The sequence below is a fragment of the Adiantum capillus-veneris genome, chromosome 17 (assembly GCF_014529385.1).
Source record: "Adiantum capillus-veneris isolate H3 chromosome 17, ASM1452938v2, whole genome shotgun sequence".
Lineage (NCBI taxonomy): Eukaryota > Viridiplantae > Streptophyta > Polypodiopsida > Polypodiales > Pteridaceae > Adiantum > Adiantum capillus-veneris.
This window is the reverse complement of record NC_140947.1, coordinates 6,453,226-6,479,172: the sequence shown is the minus strand read 5'-3', so window position 1 is coordinate 6,479,172 and position 25,947 is coordinate 6,453,226. Positions and strand designations below refer to the sequence as shown.

The following is a 25,947-nucleotide window of genomic DNA, read 5'->3' as shown; positions in this document are numbered from 1 at the left end:
CTATCAAAACCCGCTCAAAGAAGTCAACTTAGGTACTGAAGAAGAGCCCAACCTAGTATGGCAGGCTGCATGGCTGTGGGATTACCCCCCAATTACAAGATTTAATGGTTTCCTTTATCACCAGTTAGAAGGATGTCTTTGCTTGGTCATACAAGGACCTCACAGGAATTAACCTGGTTGCTCGCCCTGCCTTGTTGGCCACTTGATCATACCGACTCTTCGTCCCTCGCCCATTTTCTCTCTCCACTCACCCCTCCCCCCATTTTCTCTCTCTGCTCGCCTCATAACCCGCCCCTCGCCCATTTTCTCTCTCTACTCACCCCATAACCCGCCCCTCACCCATTTTGGCCAGGCCAACCCGCCCCTCTCCTGATTTCCCTCCCCCTTTCCAGCCCACCCTCGACTCCCCATCTCCCTCGCCCTACCGCCTCACTAGCCGGACCTGCCTGTCATAGCCCCTTTGCCCATACCCTTTCCAACCCTTGCTCACCCTCTGCTTGCCACTCGCCTGCCACCTTCACATAGGAGTTCATGTGCATGAGCTTCAACGATGCTAGGGTTCAAGGTTGCCATGGAAGATTTTGGGAGAATGGGGCAGAGTTGTCAAGTTGGTAAGATCTCTACATGGAAGGTCACCATAGCCATGCAATACTCTCTCTCTCTCTCTCTCTCTCTCTCTCTCTCTCTCTCTCTCTCTCTCTCTCTCTCTCTCTCTCTCTCTCTCTCTTTCCCCTTCTCTATCTCTCTTTTCTAGAATCTCTTTCATAGTGGATTTGCTCTCTATCTCTCCATCTCTATCTATTGCAACAATTTTCTTTCCCTCTTCCTCTTGCTCAAGCGCCTCTCTATCATGGAGGAGATTTACGGTTAATTCTTTCCCTCTCTAGATTTTTTCTCGTCTTGTTCGGTAATCCCTCTCCTTATTTCCTCAAACCCATGTGGTGTACTTACCTTTCCGTTCTCTTAATCTTGTGGTGAAATTGTGCTTCCTTTCGTTTGTGGCAATCTCTCTCTCTCTCTCTCTCTCTCTCTCTCTCTCTCTCTCTCTCTCTCTCTCTCTCTCTCTCTCTCTCTCTCTCTCTCTTTCTCTCTCTCTCTCTCTCTCTCTCTCTCTCTCTCTCTCTCTCTCTCTCTCTCTCTCTCTCTCTCTCTCTCTCTCTCTCTCTCTCCACAGTGACAAGGAGAAAAAATTGTGGAACACTTGTAGCTGGCAACATTACTCCAAACCTCACAAAGTTGTGGTACGTATTTGTGGATGCATGCCTGGCTTAGATAATGGAAACTCCATCTTTTATCGTTCTCATGATCACATGTGTGGGTCAAGTTTTAAGATTTGTATCAATGTATAGGCTCTTTTTCTCTAGCTTACCCTACACATGGCTTCTCACATCCTCGTAACAATCACCCCGGCACCTGATACCTAATACCATCACCTCTGCATTTCTCCCACCACACCCTTTTCCATTTGATCACAATCCTTTGATCACCCACCATAGCAGCACCCTTAGGGCCTCACCACCATTTTCCACCCGCTCTCCTTTGCAGTTACTCCATCCTCTGGTTCAGTTTCTCAAGGTTTTCAAAAATTTTCCATTGCTCAATCTTTGTAGTGTTTTTATTTTCTAGTGATGCTCTTTTGAGGTCTACTTTGCAGCAGTTCTCCTTTACAACAGTTCTTAGCATGCCACCCACTCATTGGACCACTCAGCGGGACGGTGAGTGGAATAGTGGCGGGCATCTTGCAGGGCTACACAGAGCTCAGCTTGCATGGCCACCTTGGTGGACGTGCTCTAGAGGACATCATCTTCGAGTTGGACTATCCTTGGTCCAGGTGCCCAGGGACTCTTGGACCGCCCCATCGAGACGGGTGCCCAATGTGGACACATCGGATGGTTTGGGTGGGTCTCAGACCACCTTGGCTAGAGAGGTAGCATTGATCATCCAAAGTGTGGCTAGTCTGTGGCCACCCCTTTCAGAGAATTCGAGAGCTACCGAACAACACTTCTTTAGAAGCAGGGGTGATAATGGCCAGGCTAGGCCGACTAGTGGCCAGCTAGGCGACTGGTGGCCGACTCACCAGTGGCTTTACTAGGCCACCACTAGTGGATACTTGCAGTTTGCCAAGGGTCTCCTTGGCTAGATATTTCCAGTTGGATCAGATATGTGTGGTGGTCGAACGATGCCCCTAGCTTGTGGATATATACAGAGGATGTGGATAGCATAGAGAGACAATTCTTGAGAGTCTAGCCAGAGTTCCAGTTAGAGCCCACTGTATGTCACTTTGGAGCACTTGCATGGAGCACTTCACCTTGGTTGTTAGCAGTTGGCCGTGTGAGTCATGTAGCTTGTAGCCAATTTCTTTGTGGTTTTCAATCTTGTTGCACCACTGTACACTCCATTGCACCTCAGCCTCTACATTCCCGTTGTACCTTGTTGATAGTTGTGGACTGGTAGAGTTGGCCACATCCATAGTAGTCTTTGTATGGTCTTTTTGGTTATGTATAGGGTGTTGCCTTGGAGGTCTTGTGGTTGTCTTGTCTATCATTGAGTCGTTATCTGTGTTGTCTATCTTTTCATTTGGTCGTTCTTTCATTTTGTTGAGTTGAGCTAGCTTGTGAGTCCGCATGCACACTGCATCCAGAGCACCCCACCACCACTAGAAAGCACATTGCACCATTTCCATCTACAAATGCTGCTACTTGTTCTTGGGTGATTCTTGAAGTAGCATAATATAGGTGGATGTCCTATTTTATCACAATCATGCATTTGTTGATTTTGGTAACAGCATTTGACATGATGTCTTAGTTTGATGCCACCGAATCCTATGCCTACATGAGAGGCTACTTTATACATACTTTTCTTATGTTAATAGAAGCATTCTCTCTTTTGTCTTTATGAATGGTACTGTTAATTACCTTCCTTAACCCAACAATTGGTATCAAAGCCCTCATATGACTAGGGTCTCCTAACAATCACTACTATTTGATCATAATTATTCTCTTTACTTCTTCTTTGTCTTGATACACACTAATCTCTTTCCCAATCACTTATTTGATTGGGATATATGCTTGGCAATACCAATAAACTTTTTCCCTTTGATTGATAATGGTTAACTAATTGATTAGCATGTGTATATTCCATTAATAAGCCCTCTCATTGTGCATTTATTTTGTGCACGTCTCATTTTCTTTTATCTTGTGTCAATAAGTGCTTGCAAAACAATTGCTAGTACAAGATTCATTTGTGATTGTGTTTGTTACACTTTTCAAATATTTTTAATTTAGTTTTTTGATGCTAGAATCAAGCATCATTAACTTCATTCACTTTGTTCTTCAGTGCTCTCAAGTTTTGTACAACTTATACCTCTAATCACTTTTACCTACATTATTATCACAAGAAGGAATTTGTGAATAAGCAATAAAAAATTGAGCACATTAGTAACAGGAATGAAGCCATGGAGAGATTTTGATAAGATCAAGGATCACAAAGAGTTGCAGAAGAGATTTTGCATGACAATTGACTTGATCAAATGGACTTCTTAATTTGAATGAAATTTTTGCATTCACAGTTAGAGACTTATGATGAAGGAAAATCCAAACACTCTTTTGTTTGATGATTTTGTTTCCATTTTTGTACAACTTATAGCTCTAATCACTTTTACCTACATTATCATCACAAGAAGGAAGTTGTGAGTAAACAAAAAAGAATGGACACATTAGTGACAAGAATGAATCCATGGACAGACTATTATAAGATCAAGGATGGTACCAATCATAGATGCAAGTGTAAAGCATCCTCCTCACAGGAAAAGCCAAAGTTTGTAGATGCTACTTATAGTAAGAGAATTGAAAAGTATGAGAACAAGTCTAAGAAGAAATGAGAAAACAAGTCTAAGAAGAAATGATTTTCCAAATACTAGAATGTAAATAATCTTGTGAATAAGAACTATCCTAATTTGGGTACAAAACAGGTTAAGATAATCCCCATTCCATTTAGTACCACTGTGAGGACATGGAACTAAAACATGTAAATGTACTTTAGTGCACACTCGTGTCATATTTCTACATAGGCATATATACCCAACCAAAAACACATATTGGCTCCTAAAATATTTATGTGGAAGATGTAGTGTAGCCTTTATGTCTAATAAAGACAAATGTACACTAGTAGGACATACATGAGACTTTATCACCTCTTTTTAGCCATGGGAACTCACATGAATCACCAAAATGAGGGGAATGCTTCGTTGCTATAGATTTTTAATGAGCCTGTAAATAGGTCTATCATCGATGCAACTATACATGAAGCACTTAGTAAGAAAATAACAAAAGTTGAGAAGTCCAAGATTAGGTCAAAATGGCTGGTGGTGTAAGCTTTGCATGGATAAAAATTGTATGCAACTTTTTCTAGAGTGTCATAGCATTATTCTTGGCCCTTTCAAGTATGTGTGATAAGGAGAAAATAACTTCCTTTAATGAGGTATAGAATTAAGAAATTAGGATGGTTGCTATGCAATCTATGTTATTGCTATGTTGAAAATTGGTAATTGATACAAATTTGATTTATTTCCAAGAATGGAAGTAAAGCTATTGCAATGTTTAAAATTTCCGATGAGAATTTTGCATCCACGTAGCATTTCAATCTCATTTTTAGCATTTGTGTATTGGAAACACATAATGCAATGTACAATAGTTTAGACATCATTTCATTATCAAATATGAGATTATGAACAAGCATATCCAGGGCAATTGTATGGCTTTTCCCAAAAGGGAAGAAATAGAGAGCTTCTATTTTTAAAAAAAAAACTGTATGGTTTGAAGCAAGTGCTATGGGTGTGTTTTAAGAAAATAGACTTTCAAAACAACCCAACTAAAACACCTTGTATATAAGATGTGCAAGCGATGTCTTTTTAGTCAATGTTTTACAGGTGGGTCCGTGAAAAACTCACTAATCCATTTGAGATGCATTTTGTCCTTTTCAAGTTGATTGAAGGTCATCTTTTGAAATTGGGCTTATTTTATATTAAATTTGGCATAGAATTCAAGCATATTGATGGAGGTGTTACTTTGTGGCAAGCAAACTATATTGAGATAGTTTTGCATAAATTTGACCTTGAGGACAATAACCCTATTGTTGCTCTTATGTGCGAAATTTGAAAATGAATCTTCCTAATGTTGGAGGTTTCATTGATGTCATATTCTAGTAGTAGGTAAATGTATACCTTCTTTGTGCATACCTTATCAGGTTTGGAATGTATACCTTATTTGTGGATACCTTATCAAGTTTGGAATTTAGTGTCCATTGTGGTTACCAAGTAGACTTATGCATAGCCCAAGGAATAAGCGTTTATAGATGGCTTGGCATAGCTTTGGTTACTTAAGTAGCACTATATGCTTTTGGGGTTTGTTATCCTAAGGGGATCTTTGCCATTGGATCTACATACTTTTTGACATTTCAATTAGGTTGGTCATCAAAACTATCACATTATTTTTTATAGTGCTTCTAACAACAAAGATGTTGATATGGGCGTCGATATATGTGTCAATATTAAAGTATATCACCACCCAAATGAATTGTGATAAAGGTACTGCATAACCATAAATATCAAGCACATATTGATGCTTGCAACAAGTAAACTTTTTTGGGGGTGGCAGGACCACAACACCAACAAGGAGCTACAATACACATGTGCGTGCATACCTCCACACATGAATGCACACGCATGCATGTGTGTGTGTGCGCGCACACACACATACATTGAGTATAAATATGGAAGGTTGGGTCACAAGTTTCTAAACGCTCCATAAATAGAGAATTTCATTACAATTTGACTAATTGTATGGTGTGTGTGTGTACATGTGCGCGCCCTCATGCGCGCTCACATACATGCAATACTAGCTTAATTCATAGTTAAACTTCCTTGTTTTTGGTAGCCAATTGAATCTCTGGCTGGCAAGTTCCTAGGTAAGGGGGCGGATCACACATACACATTTACTAAGCACAAGTACTTGTGTGAACATGAACGTCTTGCATACAAACACACATTTGTTACTTTTTTGGTGAAAGTCGTTCAGTTTTATATTATTGGTTGGTACCTTGTATAAGATCTCGATGTTCAAAAAAGAAATCCGGTGGGAGGATTAGTCTCTTTTTAATCATAAGTGTGGGCACCGTAGGGCCCAAGTTAGCATTCTCGTTGCCCATTACTGGTCAGCATGCATGCACAACCAAGTGATAGGTCACTCCATGTAGCACACGTCTCTACCTTTTTATATGTTGAGTATCGCAAAGCCTTACAAATATGATATTGCATGCTAATTGGTCGTTTTATTAGTTAGATTTTTGTTCTCTCTCTCATCTACTGCAATATGCATGATTAGCCTACCATTATAGCTCTCTCTCTCTCTCTCTCTCTCTCTCTCTCTCTCTCTCTCTCACACACACACACACACACACTAGGAAGATCATGAAGGGCTATAAGGTTAGGGCAATGGCAGCAAACCCTACTCTTGAAGGATAAAGAAGTCCAATGAGAGGATGGATGTTTATGGATAGGAAAAGCTCAAAGCACCTTAGGACAATAATTTTCAACACTTTATAAATCCGTTTTCAAACCTAAGTATTTGCTCCAACAAATCAAATTTCTAAAGAATTTCAATGTTAACCAAAGAATTTGAAGTTATAGACCTTAGGATTCTACCAATTGGATTGAAGCGAAGCTTCAAAGGTCAAGATATCGCGTATAGAATAGATAATACTCTTGTTGAAAATTGCCGAGGGCTTGGCGAGCTCAAGGTGATTACAATCTCAAGGTGTAATTAGAGAGATTTGGTGAGCCTCAAGAGCAAGTATAGGACCGCAATGCCACAAGGTGTCATCATTACGGAATTGGGAGCAAGAAAGACTATGGTTGAGACATTTACTAGATCTGTATCTCACATACATAACTTCTGCCAGCTTCCGAGTCCTCGTTATGCTATGTTGGCCCAAAGACTCTAGAGCTACAATTGCATGGCTTTAATATGGACACATTGCAACCCTTTCAATTATCCTTGGATGCACCATCAGTCTCACTCACACTCACACATCCAGACATCAACAAGATTGTCAAGTAGGATCTCACACAGATTTGATACAAAGAAAAAATGGGCAACGACTCCTCCGGAGTTGGGGAAAAAAGGCTTGCTACAAAAACATTCTTTGTCTGACTGAGGATGGATTTACTGTGCAATAGATACATGGACTCACACCTACCGAACGGACTCCAATGTCATTGGCAACAATGCCTCAAACAACCATATCTTAGTGTGGGGCTATCCAATAGGCAGCAGAGACTTATACCAGCTACACAACCCAGAGGCGCTGCCAGGTCTCTTTCTCAGTTCTACTCAGAGCGTCCACCTCCCGTGTACTTTATCCATAGGCCTAGCATATCTTCAAGAGGGTAACAGTTTCTTCCATAGAGAGCTAATTGTACACCTATAGCATACTAGGCCTAGGATACAGTTTTGGAAACCTCTATATGTGCACAAAGTGAGCTGAGGACATCAAGAGTTGTATATGCTATATGTGCTGCATTATCCAGTTTTGTTCAGTGCCGGACATCATCAAATTATGTCAGTACCCGATTTCCTTTTTAGTTTGTGCATGATACTACAAGAACATGGACATCATTGTATATTGTTTTGTCTCATAGGCCAATGTGACCTTTGGCAGATATTAACTCTCTCTCTCTCTCTCTCTCTCTCTCTCTCTCTCTCTCTCTCTCTCTCTCTCTCTCCCTCCCTCCACACACACACATAAAACTCCCAATAACCACGGCAAAATAGAATCAATAGAGATGAAACATAAGTAGAAGAATTTCTGCCATAACTAATGAGCTCAATTAAGATCAAAATTCTCATCACACAAAAATAAGAGGTGGATTAGGATGAATAACTTGGAGCTCTTTGGAAGGGAGTTGAGCGTTGCACTGCATGCACTTCCCTGTATACCATCCACTTGATGTGGCACCCTGCTTGGTAACATTCTCCAACGAAGTGAATGCTGCTGCCGAGCCACATGGCCAACTCTCTTGCAAACAAGTGCTCCAAATCTGTTTCAAGTCAATGACAACAGCATCAAAGCCCTTGCTTGCAGCAAGCCTTATAGCGAGAAGTCCTCTTCAATATGGCATCCCAGTGGCAGAAAAAAGCTCAATTTCATGTACAACTAGAGGTCTGAGCCGAATTTAAAAGCAGATTTGCTGCCTCACGTGTGATTAAGTGAAAGGGCATGTTTGACTTGGCACTCGGAGTTTGTGGTATTCCCACTTTTGTCAACTGCTGTGACGAGATTGCCTGAACTTCATCAAATACATAACAATCACCACAAACATTGGAGCTTAAAAGTATGTTGGTAACATCATTTAGAGTTGCGACGTTACGGCCAGCACCACAGCCCATTGCTGTAGCAGCCCCTACAGCATTTGCCAATGCTAGCATGCTGACAATGGGCAGTTTTCGAGTGTAGCCAAGTGCAATAGCTGCTGCAAAACTATCTCCACAGCCAACTGTATCCTTGATATCCACCTGTTCAAAGAGAAACAACGGTTCAAGGTAGTAAAGGAAAGAGTTCTGCAATGCTAAGAACATGCACATAAAAAAGCCTTGTTTATTGTACCTTGAAAGCAGGAACCTGGTACACATTATGAGCTGTAGTCATTAAGCATCCCCTTTCTCCCAACTTCACAATCACCCATTTGGTCCTTTTACCCTTAGCAAGGAGGTCTTTGGCAGAAAGTACAGGATCTTCTAACCCTGTCAATGCTTTTGCCTGGCAAGGAAGCATGGGTGATCCATAAGAACCATGTACTCATCAAAGGGGGGGGGGGGGGGGGGGGGAAAGGAAGAGGAAACATAGTAGGTCAGTTTACCTCATCAGCGGTTAGGAGCAGAACATCGCTACAACTCAAAAGCTTCCGAAGGGCCTGCTGTTGGCTGACAGGGCCTTTACACAGCGAATTCCCACGTGGACCAGGATCAAAAAACACAACACATCCTGTCTCATTTGCAAAGTCCACTGCCAATGTGATCATATCTGGGGTAAGCTCGTCAAACAGAAAACCATTGAAGAACAAAACCTTGGACCGTAGTATGGTTTCCTTGGCACAAACAGGTAGCTCTTTGATCCACGTAAAAGCTGGATCCTTGTTGAAATCAAACCGGCTGCCATTGTCAATCAAATCAAAGATACATAAAAGAAGTGTATTACATTACAAATAATTCACAGAGGACACAGGCACACTATATTTATACAGACAAGCGAAAGTTGCATTTCCTACGCGCACCCAATCCATAATATCCATATTAAACATACATTTCTGTACCATCTTACAGGTAACTCATACAGCAATGTAGATATCTCCCCGGGCAAGATAGCTTTACTCAGACGAAAATTGCTGAAACCGGCTCGCTGCTGCTGATGCTCCTCGCCATTGCTATCTCCTCCAGCCCGTGAGCCCCCCCCCCCTCGCTCGCCTCGTGCTCCTCTCACTTTGCTCACCCGCCCCCTTCTCCCTCTTCGCGTCGTCTATCTCCCTGCTCAAACCGCCCCCCCCCCCCCCAACGTTTCCTGGGCAGCTCCCCTTAGCTCGTCTTAGGTGGTATCTCCCAACTGCTTGGTCTCGCCCCTGTCGCTTCACCTCACATTCATTGACACCCTCGACCACCTTCTCAACAACAGACACAGATGGAGGATTCTGCTCCGCCACAGAGGGACTCCCTGTAGCCCCCTCGCCCGACCACGCAGAACCCACCATCCGACTTGCTCTTTTGCCGGCAGAGCAAGCGAGCTTAGAGGCAGAGGTGGCGCGCCTTCAAGCCACCTCTGTTATCTGCAAGATTCTCCATACCAGACCCAGCAAAGAGGAGGTGCGCGATCTCCTTCAGGCCCGCCTTCTCGCAGAGGTAGGTAAGATCCTCAATGTTCAGCTTCTCGGACGAGGCTACTACCAGATAGAGTTTGAGACTCCGGAGATGGCATCCAAGGTCATTGCGATGAGCCCCCTAGCCATCCGAGCAATTCAAGCACACTTTCGACAGTGGCATTACGGTTTCGACCCAGCTACCGACGTTCTTGTCGAGGAGGCAGACCTGCCCATCTCAATCTGCTTCTCCGGCATGCGGAGGGAGTACCTTCCGCTCCTTTCCAGGATAGGCACAATGATTGGGACTGTCCTAGAGACACCTCGCACGACAGCCTCGGTAGCTGCCAAGGCCGCCGGCATCCCCACAATACGTGTTCTAGTTCGGGACACCCACACTCTCTCGAAGGTCATCCTACTACCTCGGCTGAGTGGAGGTTGGTTCCGTCAGAGCGTGGAGTATTTGGGCCTCCCTGAATCACTGTTTCATTTTGGGCCATTTGGCAAAGGCCTGTCCTTGCAGGAGACCTCGACCCACAGCGCATGCGCAGCCTCCCAAGGCTGGGCATGCCCAGCAGCCAGATACACAAGACGCACAGGCTGGTACCTCGATTGAGACCGGCGATCAAACAGCTGACGGTTGGCAGCAGGTGCCTAGCCGCCGCCAACAGGGGCGGGCTCGCCCCACTGCTCCCCCTGGTGGCTGACCTTCTGTAGCTTAGCAGCATTGGGTTCCGATTGGGAACCGTTTTGACCCCCTTCAGCAGGACTCACCTGAGAGGAGGGCCCGTCCGCTTCAGTCCCTCCACCTCCATCTCCTCCTCCTCCCTCAGACGATGCCTCCTCCCCCTCCCCCGCCTCCACCTTCACCTTCACCTCCACCTCCACCTCTTCTCTCCCCGGTGGGGCCCACAGCCTCATCTCCCGACTCCTCCTCCACACCTCAGACGCAGTGGACTGGACATGCATCTGCCGCGAGGGATCTCTTGGTAGTGCTTTCGCTACAAGCCGTGTGGCTCGAGAGGACAGCCCCACCTAAAGCCACCTTTGTTGGTGCAGATTTCTCCTTTTGCAATAGTCCCTAGAGGTTTAACTAGCTTCGACATTCGCTAACACTGGGACTTCTTCGACTACAGCTTCACACAGTTCCTGAGTGACTCTTCTCCTGACCTGGAGGAGGCTTGCTTTCGAGTCCACGTCCTTTTTCTTGCAGCTAGAGACATTGAGGCTTTGGACACAGCGGTGGGTTTCTCCTTTTCGCTGTGCGGTAGGGATCCCACAGAATGGACCCCGCACACAGTTCTTGAATGGCTCCAGATTCAGTCTACTGACTCTCACACCACACAAAGGACTTAGGGGTGACAGATCTGGTGCAGACACTTTGGCCTCTTGCCAAGTTCAACGTGACGCCTCCGGATGCAGCGGGTTGCAGGCACATTGTGGTGCATTTGTTTGCTGACACTCAGAGCCCTCCTTGTTATGTATTTGTACATGAGGATTCTTGGACAGAATGTAACCCTTTGAGCTGCATGCTCGGCTTGGGCCTAGGCAAGACAGTCACTTTTTTCGCACTTGTCTAGAGGTCGTTCGGATGCAAATTACTCCTTCGGATGCAGATTACTCCCCATCCAAACCGGCCTCAAAGATAGGGAAGTTGACTGCCGTGGCAGCATCTGTTTTCTCTCACCGACTCCATGAAGATCATCTCATGGAATGTGCACGGATTAGGAGGGCCCCAGTTTCAACGCCAGAGGGGTCGGCTTCGTCAGGAGCTTCAGAGATGCCTTGTGGGTGGTGAGATTGACATTCTTATGCTACAGGAGCATCATCTTTGTGAGAGCTGCATTAGACGGTGTGGTCAGATTTTGTGTGGTCGCTATGAGACGTTTTGGTTAGTTGCATTTGGAGCTGGAGGCATCCAGGGAGGGGTATGTATGACTATTGCAGATTCTTTGCAGCAGGCCATTGTGGACAGAGAGATTATTGTGCCAGGCAAGCCTCAGTGGATTACTATGCAGGTTCAAGGTTGCCTCATGGGCTTCTTGAACATCTATGCACCCAATGTGGCGAGTGCACTCTCGTTACTCTCCTGCAGAAAGAGTGGCCTCTGGACTTGCTCAGCTTAGTTGGCTATTTCTTCAGGGGTCCATGGTCCGCCTGGCTGCAGCGAGAGAGGAGGAGCAACGTCTCCCACGAGGCGTTGCTTCCTTGCAGAGGATGCACGAGCAACATCAAGACAGTCCTTGGTTGGAGGAGCAGTTGCAGCAGGCTCACCAAAAGGCTTGCCAGCACAGAGGAGAGGCGCCATGAGTTTGCTTTCCATCGACAGGCATCTCAATGGACCCAAGTGGGTGACAGAGTGACAGGGGCTTTCTTTGAGATAGTGGGACCCCGGCATACGCATGCCAGAGTCAGCCATTTGAGGAGACTTGACGGGTCAGTAGCTTCAGAGCCAGAGGACATGCAAGCAGTTGCTACTGACTTTTACCGTGACCTGCTGTCAGCAGAGCCTTAGACAGAGCGTCAGGATGCATGCAGAGAGTAGGTTTGGGCACAGATGCCTTGTCTTGTGACTGAGGAGATGCGCCAGAGGCTTGAGCTACCTCTTCAGCTAGAGGAGCGCCACGTGGCCCTCAAAGCACTTCTCCGTGGTAGCTGTCCAAGTAAGGATGGTTTGACTCCCGGCTTTTTCTTAGTGTACTGGGACTTGCTTGGTTCAGATCTCTGCAGCGCTTTTCAGTACATACTGCACACATTAGAGATGCCTGACAACATGGGTGAGGGTTTGATTTACCTCATTCCCAAGGAGGGTGGCTCCTTGGATAAGATTCGACAGTGACGGCCCATCACCATCCTCAACTCAACCTACAAAATTCTTGCCAAGGCTCTGAGTTTGAGGATTCAGCCACTTCTAGAGAGCATTATACATGGGACACAGACAGGTTTTGTCAAGGAGCGTACCATCCTTGACAACATCTTTACGTTTTGGGAGGCTTCTGCCCTCGCTCGCCTCTGCAGGAGGATCTGGTGATACTTCTTATCGATTTTGAGAAGGCCTACGATAGAGTTGACTGGGACTTTTTGGAGGGCACTCTACGCAGGATGGGCTTCTCACATGCCTGGATCAGAGGTGTGTCAGCTCTTTACAAACGACACAGTCAGGTACATTTGGCAGATGGTAGAGGAGATCGCTTCATGCTCACACGTTCGGTCAGATAGGGCTGCCCTCTTGCCCCCTTCCTCTTTCTGTTCTATGCTAAGGCGATGAGCAGATTTTTGGTTTCACAGCAGGTTGGTCTACCTGGCTTAGCGTTCCCTATTCGGGGCAACAAGCTATTGGATGTTGAGTTTGAAGACGACTCAGCTTTGTACTTGGAGGGCCAGGAGGCCAACCTTCACAAGTGTGAGCAAGCTCTTGAGACCTTTCGTTGTGCATCAAGCACACGGATCAATTGGAGAAAGACAGTGGCTTTCTCAGTTGGTAGTGCTCCTACGCTTGATTGGCTGCCAAGTGAGGTTTCAGATGGATTCCCCAGGGACTACAGTTCAATACTTGGGCTGTCAGGTTGGTTTGGACTTGTCTCTTGAGCAACAGATTGCTCCCCTCCTCCTGTCCATCAGGAGGAATCTGTTACATTGAAGCTCTGCACGACTCTCTGGCAGACAGAGTTGTAGTGGCCAACCAGGTGTTGTTGGCTAATATGTGGTACATCACATCTTGTTGGATCTTTTCGAGTTCCTGCATCAGCCAGATAGAGAGGATGATCATGAATTTCCTTTGATCAGGGCGCGACACTCAGATAGCTCGGGCCAAAGTGGCATGGCAGGTCATCACTCTTCCTTGTTCTCAAAGGGGGTTGGGGATCATAGACCCAGCACAACAGAGCAGAGCCCTCTTGGGAAGTTTGTTGTCAGAGGATCGCTTCCAGGGGAGGAGCCCTGAAAGGAGTTTTTGCTTCAGCGGCTTAGTGCTAGAGTGCCTCAGGCTGGAGGCCCTTGGAGACCTTCGACAATATGGATTTTCACAGAGATGCGCAGAGTTGGCCTGAGCCGGAGACTGGAGGACCGTTTTGTAGTGAGTCTGCTCCGCTCTCGAGTCAACAGTGCCCAAATGGATGGGGGCATTCACGCGATTGGAGGTCCTCATCGTAGTTCCGGTTCATTCCCCCACTGGTTACAGAGTGCTTGCTGCTTTCAGAGGATATGAGTTGTGGGCATCTGTGGGAGGACTTGTCATAGATCCTGACCCAGCAGCTCTTGAGACTGGCCACTGGAGGCTCTGGGCTTGGCAGAGCTTCCCACTGGCACGAGTGCAATGGGATCCTAGAGAGTGGTTTTGGCGGGACCCTTTCGCCTCAGCCGACCATCTAGGTGTCCCTTTCTTTTAGTACACTGTTCGACTGGGACATCACATACTGGCAGCACGGAGAGAGGCTCGTCCTGCTGCAGCACCTCATTGGCAAGAGGAGTGTGGCGAGGTTGTGGGACGCCACACAGCCGCGGCGAGTCACTTTGTTCCAGTGGCTGATTGCACATAGAGCTACAGCAGTGGGCAGCTGGCTTTTACATCGACAGCATGCGCAGCTTGTGGCCATCCTGTGAAGAGTCAGTGTCATTGTCTATGGGACTGTCCTATGGCATAACAAATTTGGCTTCGTGTCCTTCGACTGATGTGTAAGGTGCAGCGGAATGAATGTTTGAACTTTGCTCAAGATGAGTGCTCCGTATTGTGCTCAAGGTTCCTTTTGTTCTTATGGAAGGGAGAGCCTTCCGTTCTTAATGAGAGAGTGCGGTGATCACAAACAAGTGAATGGACACTGTGCGTGAAAATGTATGAGACTGAGAGATAGAGAGAGTAGAGAATACGACACTAGAGACGTTGTAAAACCCTCCTCCGAAGGTCCCACTCTCTACGGCGAGAGCGGTCTACTTATGATTGCACAAATCTCTACAATGCTTGGACTTGCCGACGATGTCGACGACGACGAGACGGGCTGAAATCTGCAAATCTTTATCTGCTGAATTTTGACTCTATGTCGGTGACGATGGTACGACGGCGACGCGCTGAAAACGCAGATGCTGAAATCTAGGTTTTCCGGGCTGAAACTGCAAACTTCGATGGATCTGACCGTGCGGCGAGGATCTGCTGCAGGAAGGTGAGATTTGCGAGGTTCGGGCCTTCTTCTGCGATGTCTGACTGCTGAAAACTGAAAACGCTGGTTCTAGGCTGATTCTGTCGCGAAGATTTGCAAAAACACTGAGGTTGATCTGCAAACCAAAAACGCTAGGGCTGAAAACTGACCTTGCGGAGAAAATTGCTAACGCTAGGAAATCTGCTGTGTTGCTGTGGAAATCTGCTAACGCTAGGGCTGATCTGGTGTCTACTGTCGCCGGGAATGTGCAATTGCAAAACGCTGGCTGATCTGGTGCAAAACGCTAGGCCTTCTGTAGAGAGAAAACGCCAGAGTTGTCACGGGGGTTGGTCTTGCAAGGTGCTCCTGCTGCCTCTTCTGCCAGAAAGTGCTAGCGCTAGGTTTTTATTTATACAAACTTAGCAAAATTGCCCTACCTACTTTCCAACAAAAGTCGCTTAAAAATAATAAGTGAAAAATGTCAAAAATACGGAAAATAGGTCTATGCACTCTAAAAATCATACTGATGGGATCTGACTGGAATCTGATGGTCATGCTGTGTGCAACCAGAGGATATGCATCTAATCTAAGTGTCTGGACATGCACGGTCTGCGAACAGACTCACAAAAGTGCCAGATCACTTCCTATTCTAGACTGACTTGATTGAACTGAACCCTAATCATGTTGTAGCTTGTCCATGGACACATAGGGTTGGTTGGATGTGTCATGTGACATGATGCCAGCTTTTTCCACAGCACGACAATATACTTTGGGGGCAACTGTTTGGTCCACTCTCACGGCCCGGCACTACAGTTTGAGCTATCCTCACCAGCAAGATGATAGTGATTCAGGGAGGTCAAACTACACTCCAGCTTGTTACAAAGCTTACTCCACAGGAGTGGTGCGGTGCAGTGAGAGAGAGGAGTGTTGGAAGCTCATCTGCGGCTTGACACTCTGGTTCATCTGGCGAGCAAGAGATAGATGGTGGAAAGGCTGGCAGCCAAATAACTCCAGATGGCTACATGGTGTGAGACAATACAATGAGAAAGAGGGTGCCCCCCTCCTATATATGGGAGAATAGGGGTTGGTCGTGCAATAATCCTCAATATAGCCCAATGACCTAAAAATATGACCCTCCAATATAAATGGGGGAATATGTGACCAAAACAAGTCTAAGGTGGGAAATGTACTGAACAACCCTAAGTGTGCATGAGATCCCTGTCCAACACGTGTATGGGTGGTCAACCCACAACCAAGGGCCATTGCACGTGATGTGGTGAGGAGCCTGTAGACAGTGTGCGAAGCATCTAGAGATGAAGAAAATCTAACACCCCCCCTCAACAACAGATGCGGAGAAGCTGTCGAGGAGAATGCAACATGCCTGGTAAATCTGGAGAAAACGTAAATCCGAGAGAAAAGGATGAGGAGCGCCAGCCAAACAACACGGCAATCCGTACAGCACCAATGTGATGATGACCAAGGCTGAGGAAACTCCGATCAAGTTGCACAAGGAAGCTAATGGAGTGGAAAGCTACGGAATAAGTCGTTGAAGAGAGGAAGTAACCTAAGATGAGCGTCCAATAGCCCATCGGTGATGATCACCACTGAGATGGAGGAACCCAATGTAGCAGCAGGAGAAAAGACATGGGGACCCCCCTTGAAGAGGAACACTCTGACCAAGAGGAGAGGAAAAATGCCGAGGTGGGAAACCCGTAGCATATCCAAGTCAAAGAAGCTCGAGCACAAGAGGGAGGAAGAGCAAGAAGAAGAGGCTCCATAGGGAAGGCATCGTTCACCATAGTAGACAAGATGACAGGATAAGTGTCACAAACTGCTGACGTGTCAAAAGCCCTAAAGAATGGAGCCAACTTGAAGATATTGGCCGAGGGGCCTAAACCCTAAGAAGACCAAGTAACAGAAGAAGAAGTCCTACCAACTTATGGGGACCTCGTCCGATGGGCCCAAGTGGCAGGCTGTACGGATTTCTGCGTTTTGCGCAAACTGCTTTACGGAATTCCGTGATTTACGTTGGCAGCTTTTTGGCATTGCTTTTGCACCAGATGCTTTTGAGTTTGAAGGCTTTTTACTGTAAACTGCTTTTTGGACCTAGGGCCTTTAAATATGAGGTTAGGGCTCATTCTTTGGCATGCTTCCTGGAGAAGGTGCAGAGTTTGGAGTACCGGCTTGTACTGTGTTGATGCAATAAAGAAATACCGAAAGGGACGCCAAGGTTTGGAGCCAATACTCTCTGGGGTGGAATTTCGCCACTCCGTGTCGCGTGTCGTCTCTCTCTTTCAATTCAGTTATTATTGAAGTGCTAAAAGTCTGCTCGATCTGTTCTTTTCTATTGGCACGTGGTGACCTTCTTGTGACAGTGGTATCAAAGCATCGAGCGTGTGCTTTTCTGAAAGCATACTAGTCCTACAAAAGAGTAGACAGAGCTATTGGAATTTTATTTGAGGTATCTTCGCCCTCCAACCCGAACTTATTAGCTACTCCCACCCTTACTTCATCGCGCATCGGGTGCACTCCCGTCTTCACCGCTCATGTCTTACAGGGCATGAGCCATTAAGATCACTTGCAAGAGAAGGATCCAAGATTTGTTTTGAGCTGCTGTTTTTCTCAGAGACAGTACCATGCAGATGTTGATAGCTACTAAGCAGCATACTCCAAGTACTTGGCAAGCTTTCAAGAAAACTTTTGCCCGAAGTTATATGGTTTCTGACATCTTCCTTCGGAGTGCAACTTCTGGGGAGTGGGGTATCCTAAAATGCTTGCCATGGAAACCCTAGCAGATCATAACTTGAAATTTCTCGACATCTCTCAGTAGATGTCTTTTCACGAGGAGATGACCTTGGAGATCCAGTGCGATTGCTATCTCAGGACTACCATCGCCACCAAAGAAAACACTCTCTGTCCAAGAGCTGATAGACCATGCTGTGCTTGGCTATGACCTCATGGAAGGAACCTAACCCTAATTTTTGGTGCAAGTTTCAGGATGGAAAGTCAGTCGACTTTTTCAGCTCGGTTGATGTCGAGATTGTTTTTTTAAGTTTGAATTTTTTTTGAGAATCTGTTTGAGAACTTGTTGGTGATCCTGTTTGGAATTTGTTTGAAATGGATGCTATCTGTTTTAAACCTGTCTTGGTGCCGATTTGAATTGTTTGACTCTGGTTTTAATACTGGTTTCAATGATTGGTGATTTTACTCCCGGGTGGAGATATCACGTGACACATCCAGCCCTATGTGTCTGTGGACAAGCTACAGCATGATCAGGGTTCAGTCAGTCCACTCAATCTAGATTAGAAGTGATCTGGCACTTTTTGTGAGTCTATTCGTAGACCGTGCATGCCTAGACACTTAGTGTAGATGCATATCCTCTGGTTGCACACAGCATGATCATCAGTATTCCCTTCAAAATCCATCAGATTCAGTCAGGGAAATTTTCCAGTACATTTAGCCTATTTTCCCTATTTTTGACATTTTTCACTTATTATTTTTAAGTGACTTTCCTACAAAAGTAGGTAGGGCAATTTTGCTAAGTTAATATATAAGCAAACGCAAGTTAGCACTAAATGGCGAAGAGGCAGCAGAAGCTCCCCACTCAACAGGCAACTTCTCAACAGAACCTTGGTGGATCCCCCTCCAAGCAAAGATCCCATGCTAGCGTTTTTGCATCAGCTTACCTAGCATTTTCAAGAGCCAGCACCTTCGCCACAGAGGCCAGCCTGCCAGCCTTAGCGTTTTGGGTCTTCATCAACCACTGTCTCCTAGCCTTGCGTTTTCCAGTTTGTAGCATCGCCATAAGAACTAAAAGGAACCTTGCACACAGTTCGGAGCACTCATCTTGAACAAAGCACAAACAATCATTCCGCTGCACCTAACATTGGTGTCAGAGCTTTGGCAGTGTTCTGTATCACTCAAGGAAAGAACCACAAGAATCACAAGAATTTTTTTTTTCTTGTTCCGGTCGCACGAACCCAAGTTCGCTTGGGCGTGTTGATTCCTAATCGTGTTTTTTGAAGAGTGACAAGAATCCCAAGAAAGAAGGGCTTGTCCAGCCTCCCCTTGTGTCTCTTTCCACTCATTGAGAGCGGACCGTGCACTTAGTGGCCGGCCAATCGACGTGAGGTGGGAAAAAGAAACCTTGGTATGAGCGCAAGGCCGCCAAGGGGTGCGTCCGCAGAAAGGAGTAGAACTCCGGTGAAGAGAAGATCCTTCTCAAACACGGTTTGCAAGCGAAAGAAAACCTCAAGAACCTCAAGATCCTCAAGAACCCAAGAACCCAAGACCCTCAAGAACCCAAGTTCCTCGTGGACTTAAGGACCAAAGATCATAGTGCATGGTCGTCACCCGAAGCGGAATGGATGCTTCGCATACAGGTAATGAGCATGAGAGAGGCGACAAAGAATTTTCCCCACCAAGAGATTTTTCCGACCCTCCCCTTCGCCATCTACGCCACCAAGTGTACCAAACCCTATGGAGGCAATGGTCAAGCAGATGATGGCCATGATGGACAAACAAGAAGCAAATCGCCTTGCTAAGGACCGCGAGCAAGAAGCAAATCGCCTTGCTTTAGAAAACAACAAAGAAAGGCGGAAGAGGCAGTACGAAGCGCGGCCTTGGAGATTGAGCGTGAAGCTCAACTAGGACTACGCACTCAAGAATTGATTCGACAAGTACTTGCCTCGAAGTCCGACCCACCCAAAGATCGTGGGAGTTCGAGTGGCGCAAGCCACAACGCGGATTCCAACCATCCAGTCACAGAGAAGTTGACTTTCAGTAAGTATGACGGTAAGATGGATGCTACTGTTATTCATTCTTGATTGCATCAATTTAATGCTTATTTTGCGACAACTAAGAAGACAGGAAATAGCAACGTTTTGACGGCAGCTATGTACCTTGCCGGTGATGCCATTAATTGGTACCACGCATGGCAAGAGGCACAGCTAGCCGTGCACCTAGAGGAAGCCGACGAATTCACGCCCCTTTCCTTCAATTGGGCTGATTTCCAAGACAAGCTCAAGGTGCGGTTTATGCCACCTCAGTACCTCGCACGATTGAAGGACGATTGGCGCGCTCTCAAGCAAAATGGTATGCCGGTTATGTCTTTTTCTAATCGTGTTTTGCAGCTAGGTACCCAATTACGCAAGTCGGATGATGAACGCAAAGAGGCATTCCTTTTTGGATTGGACGAGTATATCAAGTACGATGTCGAGGTACTCGATCCAATCGATCTCAACAAGGCGGTAGCGATTGCTCTCGCACAGGAGATGAAGCACAACAAGGGGAAGCCTAAGGAGAACAAGACTTCCACAAGTACCTCGCAGACTTCTCAGAACCCTCAGAACGGTAAGAATGGTAACTCTTCTAACCAATCTTCCAACAGTCTCTCAGAAAAGAATTCTTCCAATGAATCTAAGGGTAAGGCTAACACAATTGCTAAACCTAAGCTTACTCCAGATGAAAAGGTAGCACAAGGAATTATAGGAGGATACATCACGTCGAAAGAGCAAAGCACTTATTCTAAGAAAGGTCGTTGTTTTCATTGTCACATTAAGGGTCACATAAAAAGAACATGTCCTAAGCTTGAATCGAATGAATCTAAAGAATCCACAGAACCCAGTTCCTTTGTCAATGCAATTAATGATAACACGAGTCTGCCCCAAGTTTCTCATGACCCTCCCATTGATGATTCTCTCATTAAATGTTATGGTCGTACGTCGGGGCAGCGTTTTGTCATATTGTTTGACCCAAGTAGTATGCATGATGTAATCAGTCCCTCTCTTGTTGAGAGAGCCCGCCTCGAAGTTAGTCCGAGATCTCCTATGGAGGTCTCTGGCTTTCGTCCCGGTATGGACGCTCTCATCACGGAGGAGTGCCTTGATGTGTTGTTTGCAATTCAACAAGCAGCCTTCACTAGAAGATTTGATGTTTCTCCTCTCTCAGAATGTGATATGATTTTGGGCATTCGATTGTTTCGTGATAATAACTCTCATTGATTTTGAGGCAACACTTTCACTCTCAATGCCAAAAGTGATTCTCCCATTGTCATTCATGGAGAAGACAATGTTCATTCTCCATCTCTCATTGCTAATATGCAGGACAAGATTGAAAGGATTCAGGAGAAGGAGACTCTCTCAGTCTCTTCTTCTCCCAAGCATGACACACAGGATTTGCATGATTGTGTGAAGCATGATGGTGAATTGAATGACAATGATTTGCATGATGATTTGAATGACAAGCATGATGATTTGGATGACAAAGATAAGCATGATGATTTGCATGATCAAGATGTGATTTATCACGAGCATGATGATTTGCATGATCAAGATGTGATTTATCACGAGCATGATGATTTGCATGATCAAGATGTGATTTCTCACAAGCATGATGAGTTGCATGAAGATGATGTGATTGTTCACAAGGATGATGTGTTAGTGGATGCTTTTTCTAGAGAAGCTAACATCGTTACAGATTCGATCAATCACGAAGAATCGATCTTGGCTCTCGAGTCGAGGTCCAAAGAACCCCCACAGGACGATTCGATCATTCAGGAAGAAGCGATCTTGGCTCTCGAGCCGAGGTCCAAAGAACCCTCACAGAAAGTATTATGTGTTCGTAGGATTGATACGCACGCATTGTTCGAATGTTTCATTCGTGATCGTTTCCTGTATTTTAGTCAGCATCATTATGTGATCCCTTTTCTTAGGCATGACATATTGTATGTTGAACACGTTTCTCTCATGGATGAGCACGAATGTATGCGGATTTTTCATGAAAAGCTGAAAAGTATGTATGTAAGGAAGTCACATTCCATGTCTCTTCCTTGGCATGACACATTTGTAGAAAGAGCACATGAAAGTATGGGCACCAAGCATGGGCATTTCCGTTGTAAATTGCCACAGTTGATTGCTCTAGATCATAAGAGAAAGATTCGATCTCATTGTTTGCATGTGTTTGATGAACGGGTTGTCACTCCGTCTCTATGTTCATCTACACTGCATACACAGTCTTTAGCGAAGACAAGATTTTTTCCACTCACTTTACATGGAATAGGTATGTTCATGGTTTTGTGTTGGAAATGGTTTCAGGAATTTTCAGCCATGGAGATTCTTGAAGAAGAAAGAAGCATGACTCTAGACGAAGTTGAAGCATCGAAGGAGCCACAAAAGACTTTGTGTAGCTTTCGGCGCAGCCCAAAGAAGCAAGCCTTGCAGACCTTTATGAAGTTCAAGTACCGCACGACCCACACAGCAGAGTGGGCCGACGAAGAGTCCCTTCCAGGATTCCGGATGCTATTGGCGATATCCCTCGACGCCATACAATTCGGTACCAGTACCTCACTTTGGTGAGGGGATGTCACGTGACACATCCATCCCTATGTGTCTGTGGACAAGCTACAGCATGATCAGGGTTCAATCAGTCCAGTCAGTCTAGATTAGAAGTGATCTAGCACTTTTTGTGAGTCTATTCGTAGACCGTGCATGCCAAGACACTTAGTGTAGATGCATATCCTCTGGTTGCACACAGCATGATCAACAGTATTCCCTTCAGAATCCATCAAATTCAGTCAGGGGAATTTTCCAGTACATTTAGCCTATTTTTCCTATTTTTGACATTTTTCACTTATTATTTTTAAGTGACTTTCCTACAAAAGTAGGTAGGGCAATTTTGCTAAGTTAATATATAAGCAAACCCAAGTTAGCACTAAATGGCAGAAGAGGCAGCAGGAGCTCCCCGCTCAACAAGCAACTTCTCAACAGAACCTTGGTGGATCCCCCTCCAAGCAAAGATCCCATGCTAGCGTTTTTGCATCAGCTTACCTAGCGTTTTCAAGAGCCAGCACCTTCGCGATGGAGGCCAGCCTTAGCGTTTTGGGTCTTCATCAACCATTGTCCCCTAGCCTGACGTTTTCCAGTTTGTAGCATCACCATCAATCCCAGATTGCCTAGCGTTTTTGCTAACGATCCCAAATCTGCCAGTGTTTCCTACTCTCAGCCCATTCTGCACAGCAGGAAGCTCAGCGTTTTCAGCCTCACGTATAGCAGCAGATTCAGCCTTGGAGAATTGCAGAAGAATCTCATTTTCAATCTCGAAAAACACAGCGAAAACAGTCATTTTCAGCCATCGAAAACAGTCCCAAATTTTCAGCCATAGCGTGTTTATGGACAACAGATAGAAGACCACAGATTTCAGCCCTAAAGTCGTCGTCGTCGTCACCGACATAGTCCCAGGTTGCATCAGTCCATTGCATCGTCATTGTACCACTTTGTGCAATCATAAGTAGACCACTCTCGCCGACGAGAGTGGGGCCTTCGGAGGAGGGTTTTACAACGTCTCTGGTGTCGTATCTCTCTTATCTCTATCTCTCAGTCTCATACACTTGCACGCACAGTGTTCATTCACTTTGTTTGTGATCATAGCACTTTCCATTAAGAACGGAAGGCTCTCCCTTCCATAAGAACTAAAAGGAACCTTGCGCACAGTTCGGAGCACTCATCTTGAACAAAGTGCAAACAATCATTCCGCTGCACCTAATAGGAGAAGTGAGAAATATTGTTTTGGTATTGTTTGAACCTCGGAACGACGCAGGCCGATGCTTGGGGAGCGTTCTGTTGTATGCTAGAGAACCTCTGAACGACGTAGGCCGATGTCTGGGGAGCGTTTGGTTGTATGCTTGTATGCTTGTAAAATAATTGTTGTTTTTGACTCCCGACTCGGACCTGGATGGTTATGCGGGAGGAGTATTAAGAAGTCCGAGCAGTAGTTACTCTCAACACCTCCAAACGACGCAGGTTGCGGTCTGGGGGGACGTTTGGTTGTAAAAGGCCTCTACATCTCCCGGCCCAGACCTTTTTAGGTTATGCGGGAGGAGTGAGGAGGGAGTCATTGAATATCGCCCGGCCCAACCTTGTTAGGTTATGCGGGAGGAGTGTTCATCGGTGACTTTATGTTTCCATGTCTTGTAACATGCATATGTGAGCATTTGTGTTGCATTGTGATGTGCCAACCACTAAATATTCCTAATTGGATGAGATTGCCTAGGTATGTAATTTTAGTACATCAAGACGCCCGTGGAAGATCAATACGATCTGGGTGCGATGGCTAATTTTACTACGCCGGAATATCAAGAGTTCCGATCTGGACGAAAGGAGAAGCTAACTCCTTGATCAAAGAGCCGAAAGGAGAAGCTAACTCCTTAACAAAAAGAGCAAACTGATGTCCCTCGGAATGTCCCTCGAAATTTTTTTAGCTAACTTGAGTTGTTTTGCAGATATGTTGTAATCACGGACGATTACTCTCTTTCAAGAAGGGGAGATGTCACAAACTGCTGACGTGTCAAAGCCCTAAAGAATGGAGCCAACTTGCAGATACTGGCCGAGGGGCATAAACCCTAAGAAGAACAAGTAACAGAAGAAGAAGGCCTACCAACTTATGGGGACCCCGTCCGATGGGGCCCCAAGTGACATAAAGGATTAAAATAAAGCAGGCCCCGCACACACACGCAAACTGATGACGTGGCACATTTCTAAAAATTGCGCTCGCAATATGACGTGGCAGGCTGTACGGATTTCCGCGTTTTGCGCTGACCGCTGTAGGAAATTCCGTGATTTGCGTTGGCAGCTTTTTGGCGTTGCTTTTGCACCAGATGCTTTTGAGTTTGAAGGCTTTTTACTGTAAATTGCTTTTGGGGCCTAGGGCCTTTAGATATGAGGTTAGGGCTCATTCTTTGGCATGCTTCCTGGAGAAGGTGCAGAGTCTGGAGTATCGGATTGTACTGTGTTGATGCAATATAAAGAAATACCGAAAGGGGTGCCAAGGTTTGGGGCCAATACTCTCTAGAGTGGAATTTCGGCACTCCGTGTTGCGTGTCGTCTCTCTCTTTCAATTCAGTTGTTATTGAAGTGCTAAAAGTCTCTTCAATCTGTTCTTTTCTATTGGTACGTGGTACCCGTCTTGTGACAATAAGCATTCCATCCATGTAGAGACCGCAATATCTGCAATCTTCCGAGAGAGGAGTCGTCTCAAGGGTATATATAAGCTGCAATATGATCTGTCGTTCCATGGCAGACACACAATATCGAGCAAAAGAGTCGGAGGAGATCTTGGGGAAATTCAAGAGACAGTCTACAAGTGCAAGTCGTGAAGACACGCGACATAGGAGAACTCCCCCCCCCCTGGGAAAGTAATGGACTGTGGTGAGGTAAAGGACGGCTGAGAGGATGCATCGGGAAGAATGACCGGTGTTGTAGAAGTCATAGCCTCGGAATAGACCAACAAAGCAAGAATCATCCAGGAGGTCTTCACCGTGTAAGTAGTGCATAGGTACTTCCAAACTGCAAGTGGAGGAGCCACAGAACCAAGCAGAAGCAAGGAAGAGGCTTACCATGGAGAAGCAAGGCAAAAGAGCCACCATGAAGCAATATGCCGAAAGAGACCCTGCAGGTATCCAAATGCCAAAGGATAGGAGTACATGTCCAAAAGAAGTGTCTGATGTGCCAAGGGGCACGGGTCTATCATACAGAGAACCAATGAAGGAGGTGGATAGGGCAATCCCAAATAGAGAGACAACAGTCGAGGGATAGGGAGGGAGGGTTAATGAGGGAGAAGTAGCGATGGAAAATACAAGCTACGTCCACATAAGTACCTGTACCAATCCAATCCCCTGCATCTTCCCGAGGGCAAGAGAACCTCGAGGAGGGAAGATCTATAATGTCGAGGGAGATCCGTCCATTGTGCCAGAACCTATATCTGAGTCCACGTCTCAAGGTCGAAGAAGGAGCAAAGCTGAAATGCGATCTGAAAACTCGTTGTGTAAGCGCCACACCGGTGCGGGTAGGGGGTAAAGACCTGTGAATCAAGAAGGTAATCCGAGAAGTCACTGATGAGGCCAAGGTAAGGTGATGT

The 25,947-nt window shown here is 45.8% G+C and overlaps 1 protein-coding gene across 4 annotated transcripts in view; it reads right to left on the bottom strand.

The window, feature by feature from the left end:
- Nucleotides 1–7,848: 7,848 nt before the first annotated feature.
- Nucleotides 7,849–25,947, bottom strand: part of LOC147436754 (pfkB-like carbohydrate kinase family protein) — a 61,047-nt gene continuing 42,948 nt past the window's right edge. For all 4 annotated transcript variants that reach the window (XM_086486181.1, XM_086486183.1, XM_086486182.1 and 1 more), the window contains 3 exons: nucleotides 8,915–9,206; nucleotides 8,662–8,814; nucleotides 7,849–8,570 (listed from right to left, as the gene is read on the bottom strand). In XM_086486181.1, the coding sequence (XP_086342307.1) occupies nucleotides 8,202–8,570; nucleotides 8,662–8,814; nucleotides 8,915–9,206 (814 nt within the window). In that variant the 3' untranslated portion in view covers nucleotides 7,849–8,201. The remainder of the gene's footprint in view (nucleotides 8,571–8,661; nucleotides 8,815–8,914; nucleotides 9,207–25,947) is intronic.